The following is a 23,590-nucleotide window of genomic DNA, read 5'->3' as shown; positions in this document are numbered from 1 at the left end:
ATGTACATAACAGCAACGATTGGAATTGTTTTTTTACAAGAACACTTGACAGACTAAAATTTTTGCCGTATAGTCTCGAATAGTTGCCCCGGGGGCACTGCATTTTCCAAAAGGGAGGCGTTTATTAGAGGTCATTTTTAGAATGATAATTCCCATTAAAATCATTAGGTAAACTGAAAACTCATTGGCGTGCACGCAGTTGGGTGCCGCACTTCAGCTAGTTGAGTGTTGCATAATATGTGGCTTCATGCGCTTCTATGTAAATTAATGCGAGCATAGTTGAGACTTAGTTGACGCACGCAGCAACAAAAAAAAACATGTACAATTACTGAATAGGGTGCAACTTGCTATATTTGAGTCCAGTCTTCGTTTGCGGAGTTTAGGGTTGGGGTAGGGCAGTCTTGTAATAAGACTAGTAGAGTTGCACCGTACTCGGCAATCGCTCCAAAAACAAATAATGTTTGCCAATTATAAGCCTAACAAACTTTAGGTGTGGTACAACTTTATTATGGCCTCAAATAAATCTTCAAGCTTTGGAATTTTCAATAAAATTTTAATCAACATTTCAATGCATTAACTTTTGAGTAAGCATTACCAAAATTTGAACAATACACCAAAACTACTATTCTCACACATACCAGTGCACATTTCTTTAACCCTCATGCTTGTATACTCATAAAATGACTTATGGGTATTAAAAACTCATACTCCACAAGATGAGGTCAAATTGTTGAGCTGTCATAGTTGAAAGGGAGTTATTGAATTGTGCCACTGGGGATGAGACTAAGTTTAGTTTTCTTTCTAGTTAAGATGCAGACAGATGCAATATAGGCTATTCCAGTTGAAATCCATACACCCTCTAATCATCCGCACAGGGGGTGTAGATTTCAAATGGAGTCACCCATTCAGGTAACCCCATTTGAAATTAACACTCCCTGTGTGGAAGATTAAGGTCATGTCTTCCATAGCGGGTGTATGGATTTCAATTGAAATCACCCAATGTTAGTGACTGTTAGCTATACCTGTGATGCCATAATCATATCAGCAGTAGACGCAGAGTATCTTCTCCTCTGATAATTATGATGATGATGATGAGAATGATCATATGGATGCGTGAAATGTAAGCAGTAGGCAAGGAGGGTAAAATTATTAACAGTTAGTTCCATTACAGATACTGAAGTACCTCCCTCAGCAGTGAGAGGGAGATACTTGTAATACCTACCATTGTCTGACTGTGCACAATAAATCTACAATGCCAGATGGACCAGAAAATACTGCTAAAAAACTTTTGGGTCATACGATTTACCACAATCGACCTGATGCCCTGAAATGTGACATCAGTATGCTCACAACTGAAAAGCAACACTCGTTTATCACATTTTCTGGTATGAAAGTTTTCTGATAAGTCCGGCGATGCTGACCTCTTGTGCATAGCCAGACTGTGGTAGGCACTTTGAACAAGTGCAGTGTATTATTGTAAGACCTCAGCCTCTATACTCTCTACCTTGAATGCCTTGATATATGTGCAACCCACTTAAATCAGTTTATGATACCCAACTTCTTTAAGTTGACTTTTTTTAAGAATGACAGTGGTACCAGCAGCAAGCCAAAAAGTTTTTGCAGAAAGCTATTGATAAACCACCACTGGGAGCCAAAAGGATTAGGACCATTGACATTTCAATAAAAACTGAACTGTACTTCAATACCACTTCAATATCAAATTCTTTTCAAAAAAAAAGCTTATGCACTGTCATCAACTGTTCCTTTATTTGTGGACTATAGAAGTGTAAGAACTCCTAAAAGGAACCTGACAGAGTTAAATGTATGAAATGTAAATTTTAAAATTTTGAGTTTGAACCCATACAAAGTCTCTTTAGAATTTTAGACTTCAGGCTGCATGGCTGTTGAAATTTAGGCTAATTTCACCAAAACCACAATGGAAATCACAGTATCTACCTATATTGAAAGTTGCGATTGAAAAGTGAGCCCCATTTTTAGACACTATATGTGACATGATCAAGGGGAATGAGTCACATGTCGACCCTGGTCGAAAGTGAGTTTTACGGAGGTTTCTAAAGAGGACATTTAGAGCTTTCAAAAACTGAAAACCCCATGTTGATACAACTTTTCTTTGCAAAGTTACATCAATTTATCAATCGCTGAAAACAATGTAAAACAAAAGAATTTTAACGCTTTTTTTGTTAATATCTCAAAATCAATATAAGCGACATCAGACTCATTTCCCTTGATTGTGTCACATATGTAGCATATGAGTGAGACTTTTTCCACCTGGATTAAATTCTAGGTCTGCCTGAGTGGGTTACACAATCTATGTTAATGCATATTATACTGTGCTTATATGGACACACCCAATGCATCCATTTCCTTGACATTAAAGATACTCTACAAAGCAATGTGATTGTGTTCATCTTGACATATGAGTGAGCATTATGTGTGCAATGCAATAGGTCTCCCCTACAAGGGTGAAAATAAGAGAGCTTGAACCAGGGGCCACTTTGGCAAAAAAAAGTGACCCCTGGTTCACCAAGATTTGAAGAAACCAAGGGCCACTTCCATTTACCAAGGGGCCTATAAAAATAAAGATATGCTGAATGGGTTAAATAAGCACTAGTTGGTTTGAATTTGATACTTTTTGGTTCACTATCCAGGGGGCCAGTTTTGTGAGAAAAGTGTCCCCTGTCTCCCGCTTAATTTCACCCTTGCTCCCCTATGTTAGCTACATTAACTTTGTAATAACATACATGCACTTAAAAATAACTATGAAAAACATGGAAATCGATGATTATAAACATTAGACATGTAATAACATAACTTAGTTTATCATTATCCTCTGACATTAATGTTGTATGTAATGTATGCAGAGGAAACTGGATATGTTTCTAGTTAGATTAATCTGCAAAATTGACATATTCAGATTATCTTGACATGATCGCAGGAAATGACTATAAACAACTGTAAAAAAAATAGCTACATATCGTCACCTTAATAAAATAATTGCCCGAGTCATATTTACTAGTTTTGACAAAAATGGATAAAAATATATTTTTGACTTAGGCAATTATCTTTTGATCTGGCTATCCTACTTAGGCCTAAAAATATGTTTGATTGGCGTAACATAAACAAAATTAGCGTAGGTTGGTCGGCAATTAAAAAAAAAAAACACCATTTTTTTACACACATTTTAAGCTGTAAATTGCGTATGATAAATAAAGGCCTTGGAACTTTTTTATTTTTTTTTTTTTTAAAAAATAAGAAAGGCCTATTTTTAGGGTCGGTTGGGTTACGCCCATCAAAACAATTTTTTAAGGCCATATGGATACAGGACATGTCTTTCCTTTCAATATTTCTATTCAATTTGAATGCATTAACAATGTGCACTTACCTCTGGGAGTTCACCCCAGTTCCACTCTATTTTATCGGTGCTACTAGATCGACTCAACGGTTTCAGATTATGCTTCAATTCTCCACGTCGGACTGCGTCTAATTCAGTGTCACTCTTTGGGGTAGGTGGTCTTGTACTCTCGGGACTGTGAACAGAGCAATTATATCAAGCTTGAAAAACTAAAGAATGAAGTTGGAGATTTATAAATTGCAACTTGGTTTGTGTTGATTTTGTTGTAATTCTGTAAAACAAACTTTACAAATTATATTTTAATTCTCACACTTTAACTAATTTTGATTAGCTTTGAATCCAGCCTTTTGCAGTTTGTGTGTAAGAGGTTACTGGATAAAAGCTGAAAATCCGTACTTCTTCAATATTTTCTCAACAACAAGATAACATGCCTGAAAATTTAATCAAAATTTAGTCTTAATAAAGAATTGTATATGTTTCAAAATTCTTCCAATCTCAATCAAAATGATTGTTTTTAGAATCTAGAGTGTAAAGTTTTCTCTGCCTACCTGAGCAAAGGTGTCGCATCCCCATCAGAGAGTGGATGGAAGTCTCTATGGGGAGTGACTTGAAGCAAACCATTCCACTCTTCAGGCGTAACTTCTTCAACACCACGGAACCCAAACCTGACGGCGCTGTCTTCCGCCATTGGTGGCGTCTTCACCTCCTCTTCCTCTTCTAAATACTCCTCCATCTGGAAGATCTCGTCGTCAGAATGCTGAGATGACGAAGTACTGGATTCCGACACGTGCACTACCCTCTTGATCTCTCGTGCTTTCAGATCGGGCTTGTTATTGTTTTTACTTGTTCTATTGTCATTTCTCCGCCTTCGTCTGCGATTTCTAACACGGCGCGATGAGGGCTTCACCTCAGACTCAATGGTCACCGTGTCTTCGGATGATTTTGATAAACTTGGTGTGATGTCTGTCGTACTGGAATGTAATTCATCTGGCGTGTTCCCCGCATCTACATCTTCACTGGATGAACCTTTCTTTGGCAAGTTTTCATCAACTGTGACCACAACATGGTCATCCTTTACCTCCTGCGATGTTTCTTCGATTGCACCGATTTCCTCTATCCTAGAATTCTTACTATTCTCGTCTTCAGTTAGCCTAGGGGTGTCGGAATCTTTGCTGCTTTCCGTTTCCGACCTCACATCGTGTCCGCCAGCAGCTTCTGATTTCCTTACTTCTGCGTGGAGTTGTTTGAGTCCCTGCGACATCATGTCCAGGTTGGATGGAATTGGTGATGTGGCCAGATGGGGTGGAAAAAGGTCCTGAAATACACAAAAAAAAAAGGGAAAAATAATTATTTTCAAATTACAAATCATTTACTTCAATCACAGTATGTACAATGTAGGTCTTAGCCAGACAATGGTGGCCGACATTATTCATGTGGCAACAGCCAATAGCGTAAACAAAACAGACAATATGACGGCAACACTGCCTGGACGTTGGACGCCCCGTGCACAAAATACATTTCTCAGTGCAATGTAAACATTTTCACATGAAAATAAATATTTTTGGATTCAAAATGAATGTGAAGAAAAAAAAAATTATAGCCGGGAGTGGGAATCGATCTCGGGACCCTCTGCGTGGGAGTCGAGATTCTTACCGCTAGACCACGCATACATTGATACACGATGGGAGAAATTTTTAGTATATATATATCATAAACATATCGCGCGTTATTCATACAAAACATTAAAAAAACAGTACTAATACAATGAGGTTCACTGTCGAACCTCAACGGATTTAGACTGATAAAATAGTGCTTAATAACATGCATACACTTTTTGGAATTATTTGAGACGTCAAAATTCTGTCAATCTTGGCCGGCCCCCCCTTAGCCAGTGCATATTTTAGCTGGCAAGGCATGTAGCAAAGAGCTACACATTCTAAATAGAATGCCAATTTTATCACTTGAGCCCTGAAAGTACTATGCTATATTATATGCTTCAAACATGCCCTGGTATTAGCTAGCAACCTGTTGCAAACAAATTATTTTGGATATAAACAAAATGATGTGTTGATCTATGATACAATGCTATATATTATAAAATACAATTTGATCGAGATGCTGAATTTTATTGTAGATACTTCAACAAAATTGGTTTCAATTATTGATGTCTTGCAACTTTAAAATAATGTTGTTATCAGACTGATCAATATCCTGTCTTGGTCGTGACATTTTGAAGGATTAGCCTGGACAAAAACACGAGGACTAAAACTTGCATGCTATGCAATATATGTACACAGGTTGAGAGACTTATTTCATATAAAGCACAATTCTTTTGAATATTTTTGAGTAGAACTATATAATTTTTGGGAAATTGATACATTTTATAAAGTGCTATCAAATGAATAAATTGCGATCATGATTATGATTTATTTTGAGAATCAGTATCTCACTCACAAAATTTGCAAATTTTCATATGTACAGTATACACAGAAGCATTTCAAAAAAGTATAAAAAAGTATACCTTAGTCTGTCTTACAATCAGTAGGCAACTGAATCATTTTAGATTACAAATATCAGGAATTTTTTATTTATTTATAAAATGATTCATACTCAGCATTTATTTCCTTGGTAAGTTTAATTATAAAATCATTATCTATCTATAGATCACTTTATCTTTTACAAGTACTAATATTATATTTTTACTCCTATATAAAATATAATTATCAGTAACTAACTCATAATCAATTGTCTCTATAGATGATGCCAATATACATAGCAGCAAAAACTGAATTCAATTACATTGTGTTATAATTTATCAATAGGACACTACAAGCTAATTAAGTTGGGAATTATTTAGCATTGCATGACATGGGGCAATTGGCAAAGCATTTAACCTAATTAACTAGCTAATAACATGGGACACCTCCTAACAGGAATTACCTGATGACATGCAGGACTCAGCATTCTATATTGCACCAGCTTAGCTTGACTATACACAAGCACATGATTTGTCGTTAGAACAAAAATACAGTAAAAACATTTCGTGATCCACAGCCACATCCCCCACTTTTCCGAAAACAAATTGAGATTTTTATACCACTGAAAACCTCTGCCTACATAATGTTTATGTACAATAAAATTCTTGCATATTAATTTGTTTTAAAACAAAAATATCAAAACTTGTATTCATTCGTTTAGCAAAAATGTTATCAATTTCTGGTACCGGTACAACAGAATGAAATTACAACACAGTGGCCTATGGAGCAGTGTTATACATGTGCAACACACATAATGCATAACTCGCAAACACAAAATCCGGATCAACTGAAAGTTTGGGGATAAGTTTTTTTTCGTGGATATCTACTGAAAATGTCAAAAAGAGGATGCTAGGATCACAAAATACTCCTTTAAAATAAAAAGGTTCATAACTTTGCAACCAGGTATGCCAGAGACTTATTGGAATTTCAACATCATTAAAGCTTATGTACTGTATAAGTTAGAAACATGGTACCGTACTCATTCCAATAAGCGGCCATACCGCAATAAGCGCCCACCCAGGGTATTTTCATTTTGCTAAAGGGTACCATTAATGTTGAAGTAGACGTTGATACAGTGAAATAGCTTGAGGATTTGAAGTCCTGTGTAAACTTGCAATACATTTACTGCATCAAAAAAGCTACTAGATTGTCTTGGGACCCTATTATAACGTAGGTCAATTTGTCTAGTAAATTTGTCTGATAAACGGCCCTTATGAAAAAATTAGGTAAACCAGATAAAAAATAAGCGCCCGCCCAAAATGACTTTGTAAAGCACACTGGGCGCTTATTGGAATGAATACGGTAATAACTCAATTTTAAAGATTTCCAACATTGATTTAAGTTGACCAGATTGGTGTTACATAGGATGTTACCTCTCATGGAGCATAGCCAATTTAGGAGCAAAGCCACATAAGCTTCAATTTCCAATTCTCTCCAAATTTGTACAAGTAAATTTTCAAAAATGTAATGTGGTGAAGTGCTATGGGACATGGAGCTATCAAAATAGCGTTATAATATATTCCATACCTCATTTGACTCTTTTTAGTATAGTAATGCTCCCTAGAGTCATTAGTGTCTTATTTCACAAAGTGGGATTGCAAAAATGCAACTACATGTAGATACATCCAGGTTCTACAGTAACCAAAATACTATCAGAGAGTGTGCCTTACAATTTAAGCTACACATTATGCTTTTCAAATTACACAGAAAATTACAAAGATTTGTTTTCCTTTTTTGATCTGAATCTTTCAATTACATATTCTGTTTTGCCAATATGGGAGTACCTTATGGCCATTTTCATCCAGTTGTTCAGCCGGATCCGGAGCGGGATTCCATCCATTGTGTGAATTCTTAAATTGAATTTACTTCTGGTCAAAAACACATTTATGAATTCACAGGAATTTTGAAGTTGGTGATTTGGGCTCCTCACAAATTCATTTTAAATATACTGGTACGTCACGAGTCAATTAATCATCATTTAACGGGGCTGATTATTTTTAATTACCTCGGTTTCATCAGTCTCTTCCACAAAGAAAGCCTCTCCATTCTCTCCCAGTTTCATGTGTAGATCTATGTCTTCTCCATTGACTTCAAGGTATACCTGTATGGGACAGAGATCGTCAACGGTTTTTAATGCCCTAAATGTATCAAAAAGTGACAAGAGCTGATGGGTTCCAACTAAGGCTGGCATTTTCGGGCGGGGTAGCGGGTACCCGCCCGAGATTACATTACCCGGGCAGGAAATACCCTGCCCGGGTACCCGAAAAATAAAATAAAATAAAAATAAAATAAAATAAATGCATTGAATTTGAATGCATTTTGAACTCATTAATAGAGTATGACATGAATACAAAGTATCAATTTTCAAATTAAAAATACAAAACATCTTGAAATTTTTTTTTTTTTTTTTAGGTCAACCATGAATGATCCTAGCATTTAGGTCTAGGTCCAGGGACACTAGACCGGGTAGACCAATTTCGGGTACCCGGTTACCCGCCCGAAAAATGTGCCGGGTACCGGGTACAAAATTACCCGAAAATGCCAGGCCTAGTTCCAAGGTCTAAAATTTGTTGTCTAACCATAAGTTAAAAAAACAAATATATTGCATCGGCCTGTAGAAGCATAATTAGCATACACGGTACACCACGTTAATTTTCTGTGATTTTATCAATTCTAGACAGTTTATAGGTGTTGAATTTGTGTTTCCAAATATATTCACATTACCATACATGTAATAAATATTTTGTAGGGGTTAAAATTTGAAAAATAGATCGATATAAAAAGAAAGCCAAGATGGACGCATAGAATAGCGTTGTACGCTCGTGCATAGTTGCAGAGTAACAAGCATATTACAAATTAATCCTGAGATAGTTTGGGAGAGCATCGAAGAGAGTGATCGCTCTCACTCAATTCAAAGCCTGCGACTATTATATTATATCAAAAATTCATGAATAACATCATCAATCATTCAAGGCTCATCAGCAGAAAGACATCTTCAAGTAGCTGCCACTGTTCATAATGCCTGTGATGGTGTACATATGAATTCATTCAATGAGAGTACATGCCCTCTCATGCATACCACTAGTGGTGGCACCAGGAGTATTTTTCTGGGGGAAATGGGAGGCAGGGGAAAGTAAAAAAATTGGGGGTGGCGGGTGGGACAAAAAAATCAGAAATTTGTTTCCTAAAATTAGGTGATATTCTGACCTAAAATATGGCAAATGTGTTTGTCCTGATGGAGGAAGGCGGTAAACTGGGGGGATGGGAAGGGGTAGGGGTGGGCAAAGGACAAATTTGGGGCCACCACTGCATATATCACAGGCAATTGCACAGCAGCTAATGGAGATACATCTTTGTGCCGCTCATCCATCAATAAAACCATACCACTTTCTCTCTGCTGCGGAGCACCCCCATCTTGCCAAAGCGTACGTGAAATGGCGAACACACAAACGTGCCATCTTCCTGTTCCACAACGACGACATCAATGGCACCGGTGAGTGTGGCAGGATTCAACTCGTTGTAGAATGTCTTCAACGACGTGAAGACTTTGCCAACGTAATTCATGGTGACATTCATGGCGACAGTTGGCAGTCACCCTGCGTGCTTGAGCTTGGAATCTAACTACCTGTAGTGGAAAACATACACAAAAGAGAAGTCGAAAAGTTAGAATTTTTTAAAGCAACACAAACTGGTTTGTAATACACATACATGTACTATATAATGTAGCCACGGTTGTTTGATGGGATCATTTATCAGTTTTTCAAACAAAACACCATTTACAACCAAATTTTAGGCTTAAACAGCTAAATGTGATATCATGCTAATGTATACAGATGCTTTTGAGCCATTCTCAACTTTGCTTTCCCCTTTTTTACAAAATTATTAACTTTTATAGCATTTTTATAGCTTTTTCGGATATAAAATGTATCTATTAATGACAAAATTGGTGGCGCTATTTAGTTACTGGAAATTACTCTTTCAAGCTTTTAATACAGATAATTCCTTTTATTGTTTGATGAAATATGTTTATAAAATTCATTTGTTGCTTGTTTCACCTATTCCAGCTGTTTTAATGGCAGTATTAATCCCTACCCTTGCAAATAAAGAAATATGATTTAGGATAAATAGCGCCATCTATAGTTTGCATTTAGTTAATAATGAAGCCAATTCTATATGCATCAAACAGCCGTGTAGCAGGTTCAACCCATCGTGGGACGTTTTTCCAACAAATCCAGGCTGCCGGTCAATCATCTACCAGTCATGCATAGCGTGATATGCATGATCGCCCGCTAGACTGAATTTGTTTGAAAAATATCCCACGATGGGTTAAATCTGCTTTAGTTTTGTGATATAATCTGCACTCTCCTCCAACCATGAAAGCTGGAGCAAAGGGTAAAATGAATCTGCCCATGATGGCCAGAAAATGCCTTTCGACCATTCATTATTTTGTTGAAAATTGCCATTATTCCATCGAAATCCAAGTTTGCTTTTTTCCTGTGCCTGTGTTCTTTGTACGGTATCAATATGTTGAGTTCTGGTCAAGGTTGCTGTTGCTAAAATTAATTTCTTTCTGAGAAGAAAAGCCGTACCTAATTCCACCTAATTGGCACTTGCTTCAAGTCAGTCATTTCCAGTACTTAGCGCTTTAATATTTTGAAAATGAAAGAAAGAATATAAGTCAAACTTTAAGAATGAAATAATATATTTCCTTAAACAAAGGTTTTGACAATTATTTAGGTCAAATACGGTTAATTAATCTGTTGTAAAGATTGGCATACATGCAGGAAATTGGCTAAGCTTCTAGTCATCGAATTCTCAGTACTTCAAGAACTTGCAACGATATTTTGCCAGTAAGTGTGAAGACTATTTAATGAATTGCAAGATTTAAATTCACTTTAATGTGTATCCTTTACACAATCCCCAAGTTGTGGCCTTTCAGGAAGTGTAAACTGTCATACATTATGCAAAATGTGTCTTTAAATTATTCTGTGCAAGACTCTTTAGATTTGCTGATGAGAGCTGTCGAAGGGGAGGCATTCATTTTTTTTACTGTGAGTGTGTACATAGTAAATCTAAGATCTGCAAAAAAATATCCTCCTGCAGAAAAGCCCTCTAGAACTCCTGTAGAGGCAAGGAGGGGCATTTTTTACTGGGACTGCAATGTACGAGAAAATTTTCTCTGATAAAATTCCATAAAATGATTTCCACTTGCATGGTTGCACTGTTTGGCGAGGCGCTTATTAATTATCGATTGATGGGGTGCTGAATCGGTCGAAAAATAATTGTCGTCTTGAGCCACTCAAATTAGTTTTCCCTGATTTTTGGCTGGTTTTTCTCCCCATTTTCTGAGAGTAGCTGAGAAGAACAAATATATTATAATTAAAATGTCTGACCATGCCCTTCTAAAATGTGTAAAATATTCCTCCCGTATTACTCTATTGAAGAGTATTGTAACATGTTATCACCTCTGGAATAATAATCAAAAGTGGAATTTACAGAACCCTGGTAATAGATACAGATTCTATCAGCCCAGCTAAATTGGCCATACAGGACGGATGAACCGACATCTGCAAGAAACCTTGATCACTCAATCTACTGGCAAATGATATGCCACTCAAGTTCAACTCTGGACAGACAACGGTATTTACAATGTATACACTGATAATAATATGGCGTGATGTTATGCCGCTTGCTTGATGACTGGTGGTCAGACCTTGTTTATTATTTACCCAGTGTCATAAAGCCAACATGTGACTGGCTGTTTATCTATCTATCTGTGTGTGTGTGCTCACTGTTGATGCAGTAACTATTGGCTAAAAAAAAATGATATGTCTTTTAAGCCCACGCGCACCTTTGTTTTTCTTAGCGCATCCATGTCAGCTGAAATGACAAATTCATTTTTTATTTTCCTTTAAAAAATCAGGAAATTTCCTGAAGATTGACATCCCTGATTAATCCCCATATTTTAAGTCTGGGCAGTGTGGGATTTATAAGCTCTGTTACATCCCTGGCCAAAACGCAGCTGCAACCCTGCTATTGCCAGGACTGCAAATTCTGACAGCTGTACAATGAACAATCCATGTGCTCATTTACTAGCTCACCGCCCTGTTCACCGCCACACAGTGCACGAATACATAGGCCTACATTGTGTATACAAACAGCTTTTTTCAAGTACATGGTACATAAAATTCCTTACCTGTTTGTACAATGTGCAATAAATAAAACAAACTTATATCCTGATGATAAATGCAGTCATCTACGATGATTCAGTATCCACATTTCCGCTTTAATTATGTATCTTGTGAACAAGACAGTAAACAATACTATACCAATTGATCAGCTGATTTGTACAAAAACAAGGTCAGTTGTACATGCACACAGTACTGCACACTGCAGGGAGCCCACTTTGACAATTGACTGTACCCAATGAAGCGCAACTGTGGCACATGTACAGAACATGTACACAAGGTACCATAGTCCTGGCCAGCATATGGATTCAGAATGAATTTTCACAGCTCGTACATGCACCTCTGTGGCTCAACATATAAAAAGCATGAGCGTCCCATATGAGTTTTTGCTTTCAGCATGCCAATTTTATCATTGATGGCAAACAGGACCAAATATTCTGGTGAACAGCTCAAGTAAGGCGCACCATTAGATTTCCAGGGGGCATGGGAGTTTTTGAAAAAAAAAACTTTTAGTGAGAAAAAAAAAAAACTTTGCCCACTAGTGAAATTTTTGCCTCACTGATGAGCAAAAAAAAATAAAAATTCCCCTACCCAGCTCTGTGAAAAGGAATACAATAAAATTGAAAAAAAAAAAATAACTGCCGCCAAAGGCGGCAAAAAAAAAAAATTGGAGCTCTTGGAGGCAAAAAAATAAAAAATTCCGCCTGACTCAAACTCCCATGCCCCCCTGAGAATCTAATGGTGCGTCCCTAAACACAGACCCTCAGGTGATCATGGTGTACTTTGCGAGTTCATGCATATTTCAGTTGGACTTGCTCATTATTATCAAAAATTTTAATATCATAGAGGTCAGGTATAAGAATTGTAAATTGTTAAAATAGATAAATATAAGAAATTATCAAAAATGCTCTTTCATTTTAACTAGAGCGATAACCGCACCATAGCTGAACCATGTGGCTTCAGCAGTATATTGTGGTAGGCCTATACCACTGTCACCCGGAGTCTGTAATGGACATAATCTCGAAATGCAGGTATGACCACCCGAGTGGTGTTAATGAAAGAAGAAAAGTAAAGAATATAAAATAAACTAGAGCAACTGTGCCCTTTGCAAGGGCACGAGGTAAGTTAGGCGGATGACTGTGACGATCTGATCAAGCAGCAATACTGTGCAGGATAGTATTAATTTTAATAAGACTGTTTCATTAATTGCCGTCTTGATCGTGAGAAGCTGGCATTTTGAAAACTTGACTTTTGACCTCTGTATGACCCCCATAATGACCTTAAATGTATTTTAAAATATTTAAAACATGTTAAGAATGTCATAAGGATCATTGCATTTAAATTTCAGGCCAATTGAAGCATTTTGAAAACTTGACCTTTGACCCCTTTATTGCCCCTTAATGACCTTAAATGAATTTTATAATATTTTCAACATGTTTAGAATGTCATAAGGATCATTGCATTTAAATTTCAGCTCAATCGAGCATTTTGGAAAACTTGACCTTTGACCCCTTTATGACCCCTTAATGACCTTAAATGAATCTTAAAATATTTCTTAAATGTTTAGAATGTCATAAGGATCATTGCATTTAAATTTCAGGTCAATTGAAGCATTTTGAAAACTGACCTTTGACCCATTTATTGCCCCTTAATGACCTTAAATGAATTTTAAAATATTTTCAACATGTTTAGAATGTCATAAGGATCATTGCATTTAAATTTCAGCTCAATCGGAGCATTTTGGAAAACTTGACCTTTGACCCCTTTATTGACCCCTTAATGACCTTAAATGAATCTTAAAATATTTTTTAAATGTTTAGAATGTCATAAGGATCATTGCATTTAAATTTCAGCTCAATCGGAGCATTTTCAGTTAAAATGACCTTTTTGACCCCTGTGACCCTGGATGACCTCCAGCATTTGGAAATATTTTTATTATATTCTTTATGTTTTACTCTTTCATATGACACCACTCATGGGGTCATACCTTCGTGGCATTTAGAGATATGTCCATTTCAGACCAAATGGTTAGTCAGTAAGCTAGTAACTTAGTAAGTAAGCTAGTAAGTAAGCTAGTAAGTAAGCTAGTAACATTCACTCTTATAGGCTGATACCATTTCATGGTTCAGCAAAAACAGTACTTGATAGGCAACATATTTTATACCTGTTCAGTTCTGTTACAAGTCCGCCAAGTATTGGATTGAACATGGGTAGCATTTTCGGCCTTTTGGTATAGGCCTACATATATCAAATGACCCCTTTCTCTAGGGCTAATTTTGGTATACAATACATATGGATGAGTATAAATATGGATGCTTCAATCTAGCCAAATTGTTTGAAATTTCACCAAAATTTGGGGGAAAATTTGTAAGAACTAAGACAATTCGGGTAAAATTTCACTGACAGAAAATTTCTTGACATTGAATTGGTATACATTGTAGTGATGGGTCCACTTTCAAATTCTCAGCGGCAGACCCCTACCAAAACCAAACTTGAGTACCCCCCCCCCCCCGCAAAATGTTGAAGACAAAAAGGTATCGCACCACATCTCTCCGAGATATGACAGCAAAATAGAGCAGTTAAAATGCCAGAGTTTAATCAAGTAAAGTGTGGTGGCCTATGCTCCACATTCTGTGAAGTCAATTTACCTCCCACAGAAAGGACAATCACCCCAAGCCATCCTTGCAAAGGGGCAGTAACTTTGAGCTACTTTGCAAAGAAAGGTCAATAACATCCTTTCAAAGGGGCAGTAAGTTACTTTAGTTGCAAAGGGGCAATAACATCCTTGCAAAGGGGCAGTATTAAACTTAGTTGCAAAGAAGGGTCAATAACATCCTTACAAAGGGGCAGTAGTTGCAAAGGGGCAATAACATCCTTGCAAAGGGGCAATAATTTAGTAGCAAAATGCTGAAGACAAAAATATACAAAGATGAAACATTTTTTACTACCTACCATCATATGACACCAGACAGGGCCATATCACATGTGAGTGAGGTGACCGCAATGCATAAGTGGAGCAGTTTCAAATCCTAGTGTAAATTGTGGCCAAATATATGCAATTTACCTCCCACAGAAAGGACACTCACCCCAAGCCATCTATGCAAAGGGGCAGTAAAGGACAATGACAGTCATTATATAGCTTCCAAAAAAATATCCGGTACAAACTTCATGAACGCCTGAACGGGAATCATAATTTAGCCAATAGCAAAGACATCAATGCAAATTTACAAAATATACTATGTACATAAACAAATCATTATGTTATCTTGTGTATCAGTTTTTGTGTCGCCTAAACATTGTTCAATTTATACATAGTCACCCTTAAATACAGCCCTTCATCACCCCCTTTAAACACATAGGTGATGCGATCAAGCAAAATCAGTCGGAACTCGGAATATTAAATTTTCAGTTTCTCTGGGATAGTAAAAAGCATTTACAAAGCTAGATTTTGCAGAAAATCCCATTGAAATTGAACAACCAGTTCCAAAGATATGAGCAATTAAAGAGTTTCCAAAACAAGAGGACACAAAAAGAAATATTCCTTTTGTTTGGCTATCTCAAAATCAATATTTCCGAGTTCCGACTGATTTTGCTTGATCACATCACATACATGTATATTACTAGCTAATAATTTTCGCCGCTTTTGCATCACAGCGATATCGATTGCAAACACCAGTTAAAATATATATTCAAAGGCCACAAAATACATAAGAAAATCCACTGCTGTCTATAACTATAGCTTTGTATTAATTCATCTCTGAAAGTTATAAAAAGTTTTAAATAATTAGCAAAATAACAGATCCAGATATAATTGGAAATGACTGGTTGATGCATGATTCATGTGTCAATCGACAGATCGCTCAAAAGCTTAGATTTCTTCAACTCGCAATTTAAGGGGATGTGCAATATTAAATTATGAGCCCTGGGGAGGGTAAAATTGGAGGGGGCAAGAAATTTTTGCGAGCGAAGGGGGGGAAGCAATTTTGGCAAGCCAAGAGGGGGGGCACAGCGATTTTTGGCACACATTCATGCGCCTTTTAAATAAAACGCTATAAAAGGTCTTAGGAAAACAGTGCGGAAACGCTTAAATATGCAAATATTTTTGGCATACACAAGGGGGTGCAAAGAATTTTGGCGGGCGGCGTGGGGGGACAAGCAATTTTTGGCGAGCATGAGGGGAGCAAGCGATTTTTGCGAGCCGTTTGTAAATTTACCACCCCAGCCTCATAATTATTGCACCACCCCTGAAGTGACATCATTTTTGCCTTGCAGCGAAAACACTGAAAATGTGTGAGAATCGCCTTTCTGCAAATGTGATCGAGTAAAAATTCAGCTTTAAAGAGATTAATGAAACTGAATTCAAACATACCAATCTAATCACTGGATCTATCTGGATGATCCCTGACAATGTAGATACAATGTACATCAAACCGTTGCTATGCAAAATCAGTCCTGCACAGTACCCGACACAGCTTCCAAATTATGTCGTCAGTTCAATTTTCTGTCTATCTGCTGATCGAACTTGAAAGATGTATTATTTCTAGCTGTCAATTCTTTTTGTATGAAAGCCTTAATATCCATACGGTATCCTAGTACTTGACTTCAGGTTCCTTGTTAAAACATATTTCAAATGTTACAGTATTTAACCAACTACATGTAAGTATGTGACATACTAAAAGACATTCATGCTGTGTGGTATTTACCGATTTGAAATGTAAGGGTTCAACATGTTCAGGTAATCTGTCTATAGTCACGTAGGAACTCTGCTGCGTTTTGATTACGATGTTGTGAGACGAGTTGGCAAACTGCCAACCAAGTCTTGTGACTTACTACTACGTCCTTGGCAATTCCCAACGACTATTTGCACACCTCAATACACAGGTAGATTCATTATCATAGGGCATTCTGACGGTTATAAATTGCAGTTCAATGCAAAATAAAATACTATGTTTGCATTTTGACTAATGATTGTCAGGAATTGTAGAATGTAGTAAAATGCATTGTTGTCACTTGTGACATTTCTGACATGGCACGTAGTATCTTGAGCAGTGAGCACGTCTCGGCACAAAGTGCACAATTGTACTCTGGGTCTGGGATTGTACAATACCTTACACATTGTAACCTCATGAAGCTGTGTTTTTATTGACACTCAAGCAAAAAATGTGGTAAAAACTATTTATTTGGGGTTTTAAAACTGTTATGTATCAATTGTTTTGAGGATATTGTTTTTTGTTGGTACAAAATATTTATTGCAAGTCATGAGGCATTTTCAGGATGTAAAAAAATCACTTCACATTCATCAAAGGTAAATTTTGTAAATTTTCTGCTTCCACTCCATGATCATTCTTAGAAGTGGTCTCCAAAATAATGTTGTTGGAAGTAATGCTAGTCTTTCATCGACTGGGAATTGGCTACCTCCAGCAGTGGCGTGGCGTGGGTCATCATAATGGGGGAGGGGGGCACAAGCCATTTTTTGGCAATTTTCCTATCGGATTTTCTCTATTTTGCAATCGATTGCTCCAATGACGCGATGCCCCTGACTTCCAGCAATTCAATGTTTATTTATTCTTCAAAATATTGCATAATTTCAAACTCGCTGATTTGCTATTGTTGTTTCAAGGCATTTCTTTAGATTGGTGACTAAACCCTAAACCAGAGATTGCTTCATCAATAAAAAAAAATATGTTGGTTCCGCTTGTCCAGCTCTAAACAAACAATAATCAAGTGTAACATCCTCTTAAATTGCATTGTACTCTCTATATTACTCACACACTAAACACCCACATTTGGTGTAAAACCAAGCCAAGATGTAACCTGGTTCCCACAGCTTGCAAAGGGTGTAGTATCCTTTCCTATGTAACCAGGGTTTATCAACAAGCACAATTGTCAACCTGAATCACAGGTAAAATCATCAATAAGTCGCCCAATTTCTCTCAAACCCATGATCCAGGAAATTGTAAAAAGCAGCTCTAGAAATCTGCGATAAAATAGTGTGTGTGAATCCAAATCCATTTGATTTCTCAAAGGAGAATTTTATGAGAATCCTAATTTTAATCATGCCCCAACTAGTCTATCTCTGGATGAGATATTTCCTTGCCCCTGGTTTCGCCAACTTTATAAAACTTATTGCTGTAACACAACAGGTCACATTTGTTTTTTCTGTAAACTCTCAAATGTTTACGCAAATTCATGTTATATGAGGAATATTTGCACAAATATGGTTTGTCACATTTCTAGGCCTGAAAAATATGCAGTAAAAATCTTCAAAAGTCACCCCATTGGGCTACCATTTGAATCACGGATTTGGCAACCATGCATGCAAAGGAGTATTAGTACTTCCTGTCACCAAATGGTGCCCAAACTCTTTTGTATACTATCAAAGAGAGAACAGGTTATTGGCGAGTTAAAAAATAGGCAAGTTAGAAAAAGGCGAGTTAAAATGGCGAGTTACCCCCTGCAGTGTTTTCCGGAAAGTCCATGCGGCGAGTTGTGAATTTCCGGAAAGTCCATGCGGCGAGTTGTGAATTTCCGGAAAGTCTACGTGGCGAAGTTGTGAATTTCAGAAGGTCCACATGGCGAGTTGTGAATTTCCGGAAAGTCCACGCTGGCGAGTTGTGAATTTCCGGAAAGTCCATGTGGCGAGTTGTGAATTTCCGGAAAGTCCACGAGGCGAGTTGTGAATTTCCGGAAAGTCCATGTGGCGAGTTGTGAATTTCCGGAAAGTCCAAGATTTTGAACCAAAAATGCAGTTTTGGTCAAAATTCAAAAACTGATTATTTAAAAAATTGATACTTGTATTCTTTGACTCATGTCAGTTCCATAATTATACTTCAGAGGTTGTTTAAATGTAACCCCAGAATACATTGCAGCCACTGATGGCATGTGGTTTGAGAAACACATGGTTATTTTCAGAAAATATCACACTGGGCTCCTGCTGTGCATGGTCAAGGTTGTTATACAACCAGATAAGCTATGTGTCTGCATGCATGCATGACTTGCATGTGCAAGAAAACTTTGCTGGTTTCATCTTCTTTTCCCAAGCATTTAAAATATCTAAAATTGTTTTAAAAACACACGACTTTTTAACTTTCTTGGTGGCAATGTATCCACAAACATTAGCCGTACCAAATTATCAATTCAAAACATAAAAGTCTCGATGAATATTCCATCAACTCACTGTTGGGACTTCATCATAGTGTTACTGTAACTCGCCACCAGGATTTCATAGTGTTACTGTAACTCGCCACCGGGACTTCATAGTGTTACTGTAACTTCGCCACCAGGACTTCATAGTGTTACTGTAACTCGCCACCGGGACTTCATAGTGTTACTGTAACTCGCCACGGGACTTCATAGTGTTACTGTAACTCGCCACTGGGACTTCATAGTGTTACTGTAACTCGCCACCAGGACTTCATAGTGTTACCCATGGGAATATCTAAAAATAGCCTCACTCTGTGGGGGGTAACTCGCCTTTTTAACTCGCCTTTACCTAACTCGCCCATATTGTAACTCGCCTAAAACATGCTCTCCATCAAAGACCTTCTTTGGTTGTATGCACAATGCAGGTATTCACCTCTTGTGTAATCTAATCAATAACAAATAGGTTTATTCATACATATCTGGGGGTGTGTCATGCTGGCTGACCAATCAGCAGCCTTGTTATATGCCTAGCCCACCACAAGCCCCATACCAGATATCATGTGATGTGCACACCTACGCAGTACACACACATTTAAAGTGGTGTCATGTGGTATACCTGAGTGTGAATGGGGCACAGCACTGGAGGATGGCATATAGCCTGTATATTTGTGTGGTCACTGGTCAGATGTTAATTTTTTTAGAAAGTTCATTTCTGAAAATTATTATCTGATAGTTCTATATAAATATTATACCAAAACAAACAAACTTTTCTTCCAGATTTTCTTGCTGGTTACAATTTTTTTTTCTATTTCACAAAGCAAGTTTTTTTCTCGACCTGTTTGATTTTAGTCCATTGCCCGATTGACATTTTAACCTAGTTCATGAAGCATAGAAGCAAATTTCTGAAAACCAGATTGGATTTATACAGGGTGCCCAAGAAACAAATTTTATAGTACATTTTTCAGCCTAAAAAAAGTCCATATTTCTCTAATGAAAATATTCTTACCATTGCACTCATAAACATTCAATATAATTTGTATTTGATTTCTCATTTTCTGCTTTAATAACTTCAGTGATTTTTGAATGGTTTATTTTACATTTATTTTATTTTTTGAGGTGTGCTTAAATGAATTTAGTATCATGTGTAGTACTGCAATCGAGTCATCAATCATGAATTGGTAACATGATTTATGGTTGATCATTTTATTTTGTCCTAGTTTTGAAGTTTAGTCCCATCAACTTACTGTTGAAATTGTACTTTTCATTTTCAAAAGTGCTTGGGCTTCCCCTTGAACCCCGATGAGGGGCTCTGCCCATTCAAACTACAGAGCAATTGTATCTGAAAAGCAAGCAGTGGTGGCACAAGGAATTTTTTTTCGGGGGACATGTGAATTTCAGGGGGGGAAATCAACAAATTTAGCGCAAAATTGCCGCAAATAGTGGAAATTTAGGTAATTTGGGGGTTTCTGCCTCAAAAGTGGGGGAGACTGGGGGGCAAGAAAACGTAGCGCCACCACTGAACAGTGAACACAAGTAACTCAAAAAGTTCAGCAAGCAGGGTGTTGCGTATGTATGAACGGGGTTCATTCATATATGACTAAATGATGTTTATGCCCGAGAATGAACCCCTAATTTATGCCAGAGGGGCTGCAACGGCCCGAGGGCATTTAAACAACCGTTTAGTCATGAAAATATGAATGAACCCCGTTCATACAAGAACATTTTGTGATTCTTATTTCATCAAAATAATAACAAATAATTACAAGTAACATTATGAAAAATAATGATTTTTCTTGCATTTTCCCTACCCAGTGATCTCACATCCGTGATGTCCGGTCATAAGCGCTGTTTATGCCCAGCTCTCAACCAATCACACGCGCTGTTATATAGCGTGTATGTATGAACAACCGTTCATACATACACGCTATGTAACAGGGCGCGTGATTGATAAAGCCGGGCATAAACAGCGTTATGCCCGTGTCCCGGATGTGCAATCGCCGGTAGGAAAAATGAAGGAAAATCATGATTTTAATAATGTTACTTTGTAATTTTTGTTATTATTTTGATGAAATAAGATTCACAAAATGTTCTGTTAGGTATGAACGGGGTTCATTCATATATTTTCATGACTAAACGGTTGGAATGCCCTCGGGCCACAAGCGGCTTCTCGGGCATAAACAACCGTTCAGTCATGAAAATATATGAATGAACCCCTAATTTAGTCATGAAAATATATGAATGAACCCCGTTCATACATACCAGAACATTTTGTGATTCTTATTTCATCAAAATAGTAACAAAATATTAAAAGTAACATTCGAAATAAGTGGTTGTCCGTTTGCCCGGGACAACTAAATCTAGCACTGGACAACCAAAAATTGTACTGGCACTTGTTGACCGTTGGATAACCAAAAATCTGCACGCACAATTTCAAAAAGGTCACATAAAATCACTAGTCATGAATAAAAATAATGGATAAAGTATGTACAGTATGTGACTACTATTAACTGGGAGTTCTAAGAAATATGGACAACCAAAAAATGTGACGGACAACCCAAAAAATGAGACTTGGGCTGGAGCGTCCTGGTTTACCGGCAGACAACCACCTATATTTTCTTATTTCCAACACTGCCACTGGTAGTGGTGTGTGCAAAGGGGGGGGGGGGGGTTCAGGGGGGCCCATGCCCCCCACTTTTAATGGTCATTCGGGGTAAACCTCACCTTACACACCTAAATCAGACTCCATTCAGGGGAACTGAACAATATGCCCCCCACTTTCAATGTGCTGCGCACGCCACTGGCCACTGGCACTGGTACATTCATTCATCATTGAATCAGTATTCAGTGACGTATAAATTTATCACTAAAGTACCGGGCCGGGTAGTCGTCGTACATCTTATTATACGCCCCAGCTGCTTGAAGCTCCGTGCAACAATATCAATGTTTGTAATACTAATACAATCGGCGAGCTGCCTTGGCCTATATTTATGTACCGTACACTCATTCTATTAGTCCAAGGTGATCTGACGATAACACTCCGATCGCCATGCAATTTACGTTTTTGTAGGCCAGTGGGACAACGGAACCGCTACGTGAACGAGCTATCATTCTATCAGTATTACTATAGAAAAAATATTAAATTTGTGTACATCGTGGAACATTCAACTACGCTTGTTACTCCGCGACTAATCATGCATGCTAACTATAGGTATGCCAGGTGAATTTAAATTTGCCATCAAACTGCATCATTTTATATATCAAATTAAAGCCCTTGAGTAAAGAAAGACAAAACTTCAAACCTTTTTGTCACAGCACTTTCCGTGGCAAAGTTACATCTTTTCAAAGATCGACTTTCATCAAAAAGATTCTGCTAGCAAAATTCCCCAAAACAGCAGTCTCATGATGATAGCAGCTTTTTTAATGGAACTGCTATCAAAATCCTCTAAAATTCCATGTGTGAGTGTCTCATCACCATAAAAAAATCATATATTTGGGTCAAGTGAAGTATAGAAAACATATTTATGTAGGTTTCCTTGTCACCGACCTGTTCTTGAAAAAAATTGAAATTTCTATGTAAATATATATGTATTGTGTTTGGTCCCGGTCTAGGCGAATTTAGCTGACTAGCAAATGTGTTAACTAAGGTTTGCCTGGCATACCTACTAACTACACGCGCGTACGCTAGACTACGTACGCGTCCATATTAGCGAGGCTATCTGCGTACAACTGCTTACTACGCACAGCCACGCAAAGAGTATGTTCCATGATGTACACAAATTTGATCATTTTTCTATAGCCGCACGCGCACGCAGGACTGAAATACCTGTAATTATTTTCTACATTTTACCTCATTTGTTTGGCTCGAAATTAAAAGAGGACAAACAATGTGCATATGTGATCAATGTCAATGAAATAAAAGTCTGTTCTAAAATAAATGCAAATCACTTGCAAAACTTGTATGTATACAGCAAGCAAAATACGTTGTATTGTCATCATGATTGTATACATACATGACATACGGATATACGCATTACGTGCCCGATTATACCAACTGGTGCTGTGTATATTTTGTACGACGAATGACATCTGGCTTCGTCATAACACATCGCATATATTTTACCATTCACAATATCCTATAACCATGAAACTTGCAATATATGTTAACGAAATATTATACTTACAATCGGTGTTGCTGGATAAGATTATTGCACATCTAAACGCTCAATTCCACGTAGTTTTTGGGCAACTTCATTGCCACCGATCATGTCAATGAAGATTTCCGCGAATATTTTGTGTACTACATGGATGTTTGCAGCACACTACAGGCATTATAAACTGGTGAACGTAAG

General features: G+C 37.4%; 1 protein-coding gene across 3 annotated transcripts in view; it reads right to left on the bottom strand.

Annotated features, from left to right (window-relative positions):
- LOC140162988 (phosphatidate phosphatase LPIN2-like) overlaps positions 1 to 23,590 on the bottom strand; it is a 45,112-nt gene extending 21,522 nt beyond the window's left edge. Inside the window, exons 1-6 of one of the 3 annotated variants that reach the window (XM_072186318.1) lie at positions 23,423 to 23,590; positions 9,295 to 9,535; positions 7,916 to 8,011; positions 3,922 to 4,688; positions 3,404 to 3,548; positions 1,023 to 1,070 (exon numbers count right to left, since the gene is read on the bottom strand). In XM_072186318.1, the coding sequence (XP_072042419.1) occupies positions 1,023 to 1,070; positions 3,404 to 3,548; positions 3,922 to 4,688; positions 7,916 to 8,011; positions 9,295 to 9,486 (1,248 nt within the window). In that variant the 5' untranslated portion in view covers positions 9,487 to 9,535; positions 23,423 to 23,590. Of the gene's footprint in view, positions 1 to 1,022; positions 1,071 to 3,403; positions 3,549 to 3,921; positions 4,689 to 7,915; positions 8,012 to 9,294; positions 9,536 to 16,467; positions 16,594 to 23,422 lie in introns of those variants that run through there. The other 2 variants (XM_072186319.1, XM_072186320.1) reach the window with 2 other exon arrangements.

This window comes from Amphiura filiformis, chromosome 10 (assembly GCF_039555335.1).
Source record: "Amphiura filiformis chromosome 10, Afil_fr2py, whole genome shotgun sequence".
Lineage (NCBI taxonomy): Eukaryota > Metazoa > Echinodermata > Ophiuroidea > Amphilepidida > Amphiuridae > Amphiura > Amphiura filiformis.
Note: the sequence above shows the minus strand (reverse complement) of the source record. Positions and strands in the feature narration are given on the sequence as shown.